Source organism: Streptopelia decaocto, assembly GCF_964273445.1.
Source record: "Streptopelia decaocto genome assembly, chromosome: Z".
NCBI lineage: Eukaryota > Metazoa > Chordata > Aves > Columbiformes > Columbidae > Streptopelia > Streptopelia decaocto.
This window is the reverse complement of record NC_138657.1, coordinates 30176280-30189017: the sequence shown is the minus strand read 5'-3', so window position 1 is coordinate 30189017 and position 12738 is coordinate 30176280. Positions and strand designations below refer to the sequence as shown.

General features: G+C 36.4%; 1 protein-coding gene across 7 annotated transcripts in view; it reads left to right on the top strand.

Moving 5' to 3' along the window:
• The window catches only part of AGTPBP1 (ATP/GTP binding carboxypeptidase 1), an 80305-nt gene extending 67868 nt beyond the window's left edge, over window positions 1-12437 (top strand). For all 7 annotated transcript variants that reach the window (XM_082075395.1, XM_082075393.1, XM_082075394.1 and 4 more), the window contains one exon: window positions 9011-12437. In XM_082075395.1, coding sequence (XP_081931521.1) covers window positions 9011-9188 — 178 coding nt within the window. In that variant the 3' untranslated portion in view covers window positions 9189-12437. The remainder of the gene's footprint in view (window positions 1-9010) is intronic.
• Window positions 12438-12738: the final 301 nt, after the last annotated feature.

The following is a 12738-nucleotide window of genomic DNA, read 5'->3' as shown; positions in this document are numbered from 1 at the left end:
TAATTAGAAACAGTGGAAAATATTTTAGCACCTAATACTTAGCCTGGCAAAATATTTCTCTAGTAAATCTAGAACAATATGAAGAGATAATTTTTTTCATTATTACTGTCGTATCCTTCTGAGACAGAAATGACCCATGTCTATGCATAACAGACATTTGCTGTGCAACTAACTGGGTTGATTTTTTATAATTTTATATCTGTGCAATGTGCCTTAGAAGCCATGTGTGTACATCATTTTTCCTTAAGCAAGAAACTATAATTTTGTTCACAGTACCTCCACTACTAGCAGTAAAAATGTCTTATAATCATATATGTTTGCACATTATCTTTTTTTATTCTTTGTAAAGGGATTGTGCTGGTTTGACTGAACGTGATTTAATTTTCTTCATGTAGTTAGAAACATTCCTTTTTTGTAGCTGGCACGGTCGTTGTTTGGTAATTTGTACTGTCTCAGGATGTACTGGATGAGGAAATAGTAGACAGGTATTGCTGAGATCTTGCCTTCTCAAAATGAAAGCATGAGGAATACTCAGTTTTTAACAGCCAAAGTATGGTTCAGCATGGATTTCCGCCTGGTCTTTCATAGTTTGTTTGGGGTTTGCTGGGGGGAGGAGGTTATGTTCTATTGAAGCATATTTTTATATGAGCACTGAACAAGTTTTCAAAATGATGCTCTGTTTCCCTTGTACAGTGAAAAAGAAGACTGGTCACTTCTTCTAGATGTTGCAGTTCACTCAGGTTCCGTAATAGTAATTTTTCTTGTCATCTTGGGGTCTGAGAGGCCCTCCAGAAGTTTGCTAGAAGGCTACAACTCATTTCCTTAGATATACGATGAGTACCAGCTCCTAGTGACACCTAATAAGGCTCAGCAAACTCTTGAGCTCTTTTTTCCACTTCGCAGTCCAATGATAATGAAATGTAGTGAAGCACGTGGTTGGTATTTCTAGGTACCCTTACAGCTGAAGCACGGAATTGGGCTACCTGGCTGCATGAGACCTCACTGCTGTTTGGAGGAAGTGTTTGCTTGGTAGGGTTTCCTTTCTGCCCTCTCACCTCCATAAGGAACTGTCTGCTTTTTCTGTGCAGCAGAAGTCCCTCTCTTTGTAATTAACAGAAAATATATTTTAATTTAATTTTGCCTATCTCTTATTGCTTTAAAAATAGATTATTATTTACACCTCTTGAAACATGTATGCCCAGTCTGTGCAGTATGTTGTCCATTTCTCATCCATGTATCCATTCAATCCTTATATCCAAAGTGCTGAAGTTTCAGTGTTGCTGCATGGCTCTAGGCAAGATATTAAAAATATCTATCAGCTGAGGTATGTATTTATTAGGTATCTGTTCACTTGAGTGCTGGGAATATATAAAGAGCCTCTGTTTAGTAAAATTTATAAAGCTAATTTTTATTTCTCTTCAGAGGCAGTCATGGATCAGAAGACAGTCACATAATTCCTTGCTTTATATGCACAGACTTGCACTCCCATTATTCTATTATAACAAAAGTACTGCTTATACTTTCCTTGTACTTACATGATTCACAGCTCACTACTTAACATTAGAGGTGAATGAGAAGCTACTCACAGAAAATGCAGGTAGAAAATTCATTAATAAGAAGTATGAAAGAGTAGTTTTACATAGTGGTAATGTCTCTGTAATATTAGAGTAGACAACAAATGATTGTAGTTATTTCCTTTATATTTTGGATTTTACTGATGTTGCTTCATACAAAACCACAGTTTTAATGCTTCAGAGCATGAGCAGGCAAGTTTAAACATTCAAGACTAAACACACAGAAGCACTTTGAGGGTTTCTCAAATTCATTTTAGTTGTATTGGTTGTACTTAAAATGACCAAGTAAATGTTAATATTTTAAAATATACCACCTGTATTTCATTACACATAGGCTGAGTTTCCATGAGTTCATTTTGAACTATGTCTGAAACATATTTGACTAAAGAAAAATAAAGCAGTAAGTAGATTTATTTCCCTCTGGCAGTGCACTTTAACATTTTAAGTGATGAATTAGACACTTTATTTTTCTTTAATTATTTCAAACCCATTTGCCAATGTTTCCTCCCAAGTTCCAAATGGAAAAGATTAGACTAAATGTAATACTGATCTTGTAGTAAGAATTATAGTTGTTATGCTGACAGGTTTGATAGGGTCTGTATGCACTGAAACAAAAACACATGACTGCAGCCTAAATGTTAGGACTTACTGAAATTATCCTTTGCGCAATAACTTGACCTCTTTTTGGAAATTCTAGTCATTTCATTGATTGTTTTGAGGCTTATTGGTGTGTTCTAGAACATGGTGTATTTTTGTTTGTTAATTTCATTTAATTACAGCAGAGAAGCAGACTGAGCTTTTGGGACCCAGCATGTCTAGAAAATGGTAGAAAAAGACGACAGCCAAAAGGAGCCGTGGGAAAGAAAAAACCTGATAAAAAATCCATTTCCTGCACTTAGTCTTACACTTGAGAATAGACATCAGACTGGTGGGGCAAGTGGTGGGGGGTACATGCGGTGAGAATGTGTCCAAGATTTTGCAAAGGGTCTTTCTCTAGGCTGTCAGAAGGAAACTGGATTTGTCCTACTTTATTTCTCTCCCCCTTAATAACTCTTTAATAACTTTGCCCAGACATTTGCATACTCCTAATCCCCTTCACCTGGGAGTAAAAGTTTTTTGCATGCTACTCTCAAAGCATTTGGGCTTTTATTTGCCTTCCTTCCAGTACCTTAGTTTAAAAGGAGTACAGCTTAGTTTAAAATAAGTCATTTTATGCTGCAACTTTTGTCCTGTTTGTCCCTTTCACAAGGCTGGAAGAAAAAGCTATCAAAAATAAGACCCAGAATTTTACTGGTGGGCCTGGTGACAGTGCCCATGCACCAAGACCTTCTTCTGACCCAAGTGGAAGTGATTTGTTTTGGTTCTGTGTAGGCTGTAGCATCAGAGTACTGTTTGACTTCTTTAGGGAAAAATAAGGAAACTAGTAATATAGGAGAGAAACAAAGTATGATGAACAAGTTGTTATATATTCTTCATACAGTCTTTCAAGCTTTTATTCCACTCCTGGTGGTATGATGCAAATATTAGTGTGGACTACAGTCAACGATTGTTGAATCCAACTAATTTAATATAGTTTTGAGTTTCACAAGAACTATTTCAGGGCAACAGCACAAAGAAAGTGCTAATACTACTTTTTATTAAGCTGTGGAGTGAAATTTTTTAACTCCAAAAGTGAGGATATGGATACCCAGCTTTTATGGCTTAGAAAAGAGTTGGACATGTTGTTCTTCTCTTTAGCTTTGGAAATTCCCTTGAGGAAATATCCTTACTACTTGGGAAAAACACATAGGTGAAGAGCTCCTAAAGGGGATGGCACATGTACCCGCATGTGTGAGGTGCCTACTGCAGCAGCATTGCTGATCCCTAGAAGACACTGTAGATCATAAAGGGAAATTAAAAGGAAAAGTATGAAGAAACAGTTCCCTTGTGATGCTTCCTGACTGTCTTTTCTCCTCTACAATCTTCCCACCCCTGGAAATGCGGTTTTAAAAGGAATCATTAGTTGTTCATTTTTTTTCTCTCCTTCCTTTCCCAGCTCCTCAAGTAGCTGCAACTCTCCATAGTTTGGCAGGGAATATTTGTAATTTTTTTTCTTTCAAAGTTTTAAAATGTATATACTTCCCCTGTAGTCTCAGAAAACTGCTGATCTTGATGGGATTGAAATTGGTCATGGTTGCATCTGGCTTGTGCATTAATTTGTCTGTAATTGAGTCATATGGATAATGAAAAATCCAAGTATATCATTTGAGGGACAAATACAATTTTAATTTGAAAAAATAAACCTATTCACTAACATAGTATATTTTAATATGTTTGTAGCATTAATATAAATAAGAAAAAACATAGCAAGATATTGTAATTGTAAAAAGTTGTATTCCTTCCTAAATGCAGTGTGTTCAATGGCAGGTGATGTAGAAAATACTTTTCCTTAAATGAAAGGGATGATGACCACAGTATTGTATAAAGTGTGTTAATCAGGAGTTCATCTTTTTACCTATAACTTGTCGTTTAGGTAAACGAGTCTTCAAAACTTCAGGTTTTCATATTGTACTCTCTTTTAATTGCTGTGACTTCAAAGAAAATACACAGATTATGGCACCCCTTACATTACAGAACTGTAGTTGTGTAATAAACAACTTCTGCTAACCTGAGAAAAATAATGGTTTCCTTTTAAAAGGAGAAGCGGGAGGTGTAGGGGTAGAGGAAGAGGAATTATTGAGCAAGTTAATTAGAGACAGCCCAAGGGAAAAGTTAGGAAATTAAAATCCATAGAATCAGCATGACGGCAGCTAAAAATATATTGTCACAACATATGCCGAGGGTGGGGAGCGGCAGGGAGGCAAATAAAGAATTTGATTAAACAGCAAGAATTTTTTTCAGTTGTTTTGATTTTTACATTTCTTGTGACCCAGCCTCAACAAAACAGGAGAGTAATAATTACACTTTGCAGATTCATGACAACCTTTAGAATAAAGATTGCTGGAGAGCTAAATATCCAAAGTTAACATTTGCTAGATCAGAAGAAAACATGTGAAGGCAAATGGACGTGATTTGTATGTGACACAGGTTTTTCCTTTGAATATACAAAGTATTCGGATACCATTACGTAAGGAATGAAGACTCAGGAACGGGAATGTGAAAAAATAATGTTAGTAATTGTAATCACAATATTTATTTTCAATAATAAATTATCGAGAATCATGTTGCATTGCCCTGGAAGGTAGTAGAAAGCTAAGAAAGCTAAGAGGCAGTTGTTCCTGCTCCAGCAGGGGGATTGGACTAGATGATCTTTTGAGGTCCCTTCCAATCCCAAACATACTGTGATACTGTGATCAGAGCCAGTTTTGTGTTAAAGGTTTATGTAGCTTTGAAAATGACGTAAGTTCACCTACTCTAATTTGTTCTGGTTTGACTGAAAGCAAGTTAATTTTCTTCATGTAGTTAGAAACATTCCCTTTTTGTAGCTGGCACCGTCATTGTTTGGATTTAGTTTGAGAACAACAAGAGAACACCCGGGACAGAGTTAATGTTTTTCTTAAGTAACTTTCCAGTGCGTTTGGATTGGAACAAAGAGAATGTAAGAACTTCCTGATATCTTAGTTGTGGTCCAGGAGCCAAGGTCTTTCTGGACTCTCTGTCTGCAGATGTGAGGCAGCGGGGAAGGCGGGCATGGATGGGGCAGAGCTTAACTGATGCCCAGGCTGATCAGTGAGGGTATTCCATACCATTAGCATCATGCTTTGTATTTCAGGAGGCTGAATTTCTGGCTGGGGAGACAGGGACCGTTCAGGTTCTGCTCTGTTTTGGTGGAGTTCCATTTGGGGGTTCCTTTAGTTTGCCCTTTTGTCATTTTGCAGTGGCCTCTTTTTTTCTCTCTCCCTGGGATCTCCTGTTCAGCACTCAGGTGCTCTCTCTTCCCAGGACTGGCTGCTCAGCACAGACCGAGTTTGTGAGGAATTGCATTGAGTATCTTTTTTATAATCCACTAGTCCATTTTATAGTTCCATTATATATATATATATATATATATATATATATATATATATATTACTAGTAGTGGTGGTATATTAGTACTATTTTGTTATTCTGTTAGACTGTGTTTATCTCAATACATGAATTTCTCCCTTCCCTTTTGATTCTCCTCCCCTATTTGGGGGTGTAGAGGGGGAGTGAGTGAGTGGCTATCATGGTTGCGATTGCTAGCTCATGTTAAACTGCGAAGTAATGGTACTTTTCTTGAACAGAGAAAGTAATTTATAATGTTAATTTTTATTTTATTTTACTAAATGGGAAATGCCATAGAAAACACCACTCAGTTTTGGTTGAGAATTTTGAATGTACGCATGCCAGAGGAAATGTCTAAAATGTGTTACATCAGACATACTGTCTTCAAGACTGCACAGTGACTGAACTTCTAGAAGTTAGGGGTATGCTTACATGCTAACACGGAGGTGAATAAATAAAATAAATTTGTACAAATGAAAGAAAAGTCTATATTTAATACATATACCTGTCTGATTTTCAAGGCATTATGAAGTAGGACATATCCTATGAACTGACAAGCCACTTTGAAGAGATGAACTATGTGGTTTGCTTGTGTGTCCGGTTCTGTGCTTTTTCCTTAAACAGGTTTTTTTGGTTGCTTTCTTTTTAATTGGGTCAGCTATGTGAGTTTAATTTCCAATAATGACAAAGAGTGGATAGAACTTTTAAAGAGCTTTACTGTTCTATATTATACCTCACTAACATTAATTTTTATAAGTGCCTACTGTAATGCATTAATATCCTATTGTTAGTGGTTGATAAAATATTTGTCATTGACATAGCTCATTGTAGTTTTCTCTTTCACTATTCAGAATTATTAGTTAATATTGGGCCAACATTCAGATTTAATAGCTCCATTTCCCATGAATTGAATTACACAGTCTATCCTGCGATTGCAGTGTGGATTCCTCCCATACAAACGCTAACAAATCAATACCTCAGTGTTGCGATTTAAACCCAGCTAGCAATTGCAACCACAATAGTCGCTTACTCAATCCGCCGCTGCCAAGGAGGGGAGAGGATTGGAAAAAGAAGGGAGAAACTTGTGGATTGAGATAAAACCAGTTTAATAAAATAACAAAATAATACACTACTAATAATAATCTTCAAAATGGAAAATAGAATATAAAATAAAAGATACTCAGTGCCGTTTCTCATGAACCTTGTCCATGCCAAAAAGCCAGTCCCAGACAGAGCACCCTGGTCCTGAACAGCCGATCTGGAGGGTGGGGAGGAGCACAAAGAAAAAAGGCAGAAAGGCCCAGAGGCCACTGCAAAACAGCAGAACGGCAAAAGGCGAAACTAAAGGAACTCCCAAATGGAATTCAACCAAAACAGAGCAGAACTGGATCAGGTCTCTGCAGCCAAAAAATCTGACTTTTTCTTAAATATGAAGCATGATGCTAATGGGATGGAATATTCTCACTGATCAGCCTGGGTGTCAGTCAAGCTCTGTGCACACTGTGTTAAGTGATTAGAAATAGAAATTGCAAGAAAGCTGTGCACTTGTTGGAATGTGATATATTTGGTGAAGTTCCTTTCATTTTGTTCTTTAAATAAATGAAACATTTAAACTTTCATCCCCCCCCTCCTTTTTTTTTTTTCTTAGAAGAAGTGTTGGTAGGTAGTGACTTCATAGGGCAGAAACCATCACAGGATGAAAACACAGAAAAATTGTATCCCTTTGCAGGTTCTTCCACAGGTTCTTCATGCAAAATGTGTATCCTTATAGTATATTGAGTTCCCCACCTGTAAAATGAAAGATGCATCTTACCAAAGATACAGGTTAATTTCCTCACTCTTTTTCTCTCCTAAATGGAAGCAGTTTTGTTTTGAACACCCAGTTCATTAACCGATGTAGTGGGTTGTTGCCCTGGTTATAGCCTAAATAATCTTTAAAAGTTTTTAATTTTCTAGGGCATTCCTTTTTACATGCTTAGTAAGTATGAGCTTGTTTACTGAACCATGATACAGATTGTTTTAAATGTAAATCCAGAGACCATGACTGAATTGAAATTTGGTAATTTATTTTCTTACTATTTTAGGTCTTATGTCCTTTTTTTTTTTTTCTAAGCTGGGACTAACAATTCCTCTCATTTCTTCTCCCAATATTTGAATTAAACTGTCAACAGCACAAACATTACAGTGTAGCGTGACATTGAGCCTACAGGTAGAGGAAGAATACTGTGAAAAGTATTGATATTGAGTAGAGATTGCACTGCGGATTTCTGATGGTCCACTTAAGCTCCTAAAAGACCTTTAGAAAGAAGCAGTGATTAATCCTTTTAATTATAAAGCCACAGCCAAGCTAGGCTGTTGTGTGCCGTAAGACAAGATCCATCAAAATTAATATGCAAACATTTCTGCAAGTACCCTGTGATCTTTCTCAATAAGAACATTCTCACTGTTTTGTATGAGTTCTATATGATTTGATTATTAGGTAAAATGCATTACAAAACCTCCTTTGGACTTCACCTGAATACAAAATTACTTATGAAGTACTTAGGAATATTAAGTGCTTTTAAGCAGATAGCTTTTTATGTCCAAAGGTATGTTTGTAAAACTGGGTCTGGAAAACACTTTTTTTTTTCTCTTTCTGTGTCCAAGGTAAGTGAGAAGATCAGAAATTTGTATTTTAACCTTTATCCAGCTAACGCTAAAGGTGTTAGTCCTCTTATTCTTGGAGGCCATTAGTCAAGGGTATAGACCATTCTGTGGGCAGTGCCTCAGTTCCATAAATCCAGTGCCTCTGAGCTGCATGGCTTAACATAAACATTTAAAGTTTAGCAGCATACAAGTGTGTGAGGAACTGAGATGAGTCAGGTGATTCATAAATGAACTTAGTTGTAGGTGGAAATGTGACTCCTTATTTTGTCGTCTCTGAAATGTTCAGTATAACTGCTTACAAAACTTTTCTGTAAAATGTGTGCTTTAATAAAATACAGAGATCTCCCAAATGAATTTTTAGACTCACATCTGGTTTTGAGTTTCTTTATACCTTATAGCTACTGCTATTTCTTGATGAAGTTGTACCCTTCTGCAACAACTTCTGATATTGCTATATTTGTATGAAGTTCTTACAGGCCATTAGTGTAGGTCTATAATGTGTAGCTCATTTGTCACGGCACATTTGGATAATGAGTTGTGTATGACTGACTAATTAGTTCAAGGTCTTACAAATGTGGTTTTGGGTCCCAGCTGTTTTTAAGTGCAATTAAAAAATCAACACAATTTCAAGTAAACCACCTCTTTTCTGAGGTAATTTTTGGATTATGGTATGTCAGGATAAGAGACGGGGACATTGTCTGATTGTATTGTTCCAAGTAAAACTTTTAACATAAATCACGTAACTTCTTGTTCATTATATTAATGCAATTTCTTATTCGTTATAGCCCCACTACATACGTTTTGGATGAAGATGAGCCTCGTTTCCTTGAAGAAGTTGATTACAGTGCAGAGAGTAATGATGATCAAGACATTGAATTAGCTGAAAATGTGGGTGATTACGAGGCAGTTAATCAAGAAGATGGACTTTCAGACTCAGATTCAACAAGGATATTCCTTTCTTGAACCATCTTTGCAGCCAGTAATAGGAAATAAAGTATTCTGGATTTTCACAGTCAAATACTTCCTCATTCTTGTCTACTAAGGGGATATAGGCTTAAGGAAACACAAGTACCTGGGGCCTGCTTAACTCAAGGACAATAAGTATTTCTGATTTCCGATAAATTTGCATTTGTTTTATTTAAGGAGGTCTGTGTTTTGTTTTAGCACTGAATAGATTATTTACCAGTTCATTTTCTACTAAATAGCACCGCATGGCATTTTGTGTCCTTAAACACTATATTCAGAAAAATGAGTTATAATTTGTGGTGTGTCAGAGTACAGAAACTAATTCTTTGTGGTACGGTTCTTTGAATTGCTTCCTGAAAAACACGTATGTACAGATTTTCTAAATTAATTTATGTATGTGTGTGTATATGCGCGTATGTATACTGAAGTGAAGAGGTTATTTTTCAGTTTTATTTCAAAGATACTTGACAGTGTTTTGAAGTAATGTAGTGCCTGCTCTGGAACCATTCAATAATAACTAAATTAAAAATGAAAAAGTGATGTATGAATTGTTGCACTTGTTTCTTGTTTCTGATGATTATATAGTTTTGCCACAGTACTAGGTGAAAACACATAACGTCTCTTCGCGGTTCAGGAATTTTGCAGAGTGACAAATGCAGCCTGTGGATACACACTTGTATAAAACTATTTCACATAAAATAGGCATGGTTTAATATGAAAGGGTTTTTTTTTAAGTGTACACGACCACAAGAAGTGTTTACGTATATACACCTTATGTATGTTCAGCTATTCAGTTGCTCAGTTTTTCCTGTCCAATATGCATGTAGTTAAAAAGAATGTACTTTACTGGGGGCACATAAACTAAATACCCAATTCAAGTGCTTTAAGAGGGAAGGTGCATTTTAGTTTTAACATCTTTTGCCTGGTTTCAGTCCAGTGTTAACCCTGCTCTGAGAAGAAAATAGCACTGTAACTTCCAGAGGTCTCGCCCAGCCTGAATAATTACTGTGTGATTCCGTATTCTTCATGTTTAAAGTCAAACTGTCAGGCATGGGATTTACACTTCTCCTGTCATCTGCTGATCCTTATTGCTTCTTGCCTCTGCTTGGAACAAGATCTAATATAGAGATGAAGTTGTACCCCATTGTTTACAGAACTGACATGTTTTGCAATGAAAAATATTGTTGCAAAATGATTTTTACTTGTCGTGACCCAATTGTGGCATTCATTTTCTGCTGCATGTGCAAGGGCTTTAAGAGCATAAAGAATAACACTTTTAAGTTACAGCAGGTTTTTAACTTACGAGAACTTTGGGTTTGTTTACTGTTGCATATAAAACTTTATTTTGGAGGGGAAGGCTGCCTTTGGTAGAAGGATAAAAAGCAATTGAAGATAATTCACTATGTCAGTGATTCTGAGTCAGGAGATACATTTTCACCAGGATCTGCTGTTTTAATGCAGCATTGTTTGTTGGTGCCTGTCCATACCATCTTGATTCTGAATCTGGGGAAGGGTTTTTATCCCTCGTGGTATGCTACTGTATTTTGTTTAATGGATTTTATATTAATAATCGTGCAGTTTGGGGATATAAGTGTATAATGTAAACATTTACATTATTGCCTTTTATAAATTTCTCTCTCCAGCAAAAATTATCATTCGTTGTGTTCTGTGAACAGCATAGTATAAATAAGAAAGTTTATTAATTTAATACCTAGTTGAACTGTAGAGGAGTTTGGGAATGCCAAATGGAAGGATTAACCTTGCCACAAAATTTGGACTGTGTTTTAAGTCAGCCCACTGAGAGCAATGCAGCATGCTCATATTGCTGTGTCAGTCTTATGCTAGTTATCCACGTAAAAATAAGATTTCATCCTTAAGGACTTGTACTTCAGTACCTTAAATAAATAATTTTGACTTAAATTTCAGGGGGTGCAGGATGTCACATGTTAGTTTACCCCATTATGCATTTCTCCTTAGTTTTCATATGCATCTATATTAATCCTGGAACACTATTTTCATACTACAGGCAAGACTAGAAATGTAGAAAGACTTAGATTTGTGGCTTAGTAGTACAAAATAATCTTTTCAGCCTGAGTAAATATGCATATATGTTCTTCTTATGTCTTCTACAGCTTTTAGTTGATGCAAAGAAGTTATGAATGACTTACATAATGTCTCAGGATAACAGGCACTTTGCTAAAACAAGAGCATTGCACTTGTGCATTAGAGTCTAATGCACTTACGCATTACATTAGATGTATGCGTTTGATTAGATGAGATGTCAGTCGAGCCGTTGTGAGCCTGAACTTCCACCAGTGCAGTTGCGATGCAAAAGTGAAACTTTGTCCTTATCCTACCCATTATGGAAAATGCAAAAGCCTTTTTGCCTTTCATTTGTAACCTCTTACAAGTTTTGCAGCTCTTGTTATTGTGCCTTCTGAAAGGCAGAACCTCCATTCGTGCTCAAGGGGATGCCAGTTCAAAGGTGGCTTCACAGTGTTTATCCCTTCTCTGTTACATGTTGCCATTGTTGGCAAACACACCCCAGTATCTCCTTCTTATCTGTTTTGGTTGGAAGTCTAGTATTTAGCTGAGAATGGAATATCCGAGGCTTGAGCACGTGCTCCATTCTGTTACTTGGGCCTTCACCCCGAATAAATGGGAAGATCAGATTGCAAAGAGTGGCATCTTCTTGAACTGACACAGATCATTCATCCAGCACAGCCTATCCCAGACAGTTGACTGTCTTTATGCACTGGCATTCCAATGCATTTCTGGTTTCAAATGATGCTTTTTACTATAAGCATGACTGGTTCTGTATAAGGGAAGAAGGTATTCTTATATCTTTTTCCAGTAATAACAACAAATAAGATTATAAACAATAATTAAATCTGTGTTATTTACTGTCTTGCTTCTAAATAATTGCTGGATGATGAATTATTTTGTTTCCAGGTATAATTCAATTTGCAGCACAAATGTTGGTATTGTGTCTTCACTGGTGACATCCCCTGGTGTAATGTAACTTACAGCTAAGACTGCAGTTTGTGCCAAAATCTTGCCTGGTCATTTTTGGAGATGGATTGATTTATCAGCCTGACTTATCAGGGAGAACAGGTCTGAGTCTCAAATAGGACTGCAGTAGCAGTAAACACTGTTCACAAAATGCAAGAAATTAAAGGTTTCAGTCTCTGTTGTAATGCTGTGATATATATAATTGTTGCAGTGGTATTATGCATGCCCCAAATAACAATCCTTATTAATAAAAATATGTAATAAAGAATTAATTACATTCACTTTGCTTCCCTATTATTGGTTAGAAATGTTTAAAGGATTTCTCATCATAGCATTTGCAGTGATGTACCTACCTATAAGAACTGGGGGGGTGCTTAGCATTTCAGAAAGGAGGATATTTTTGTTCTCTGTCAAGTCAAAGTCAGTGTGCTGTAGGCTTAGAATACCATTTGCATATTACTGGATTTAATTATAACTCTCTTAAAAAGCTTAATATTCTTCTGTTTGTGCAAAACTTATGAAGACTTTGGATGAA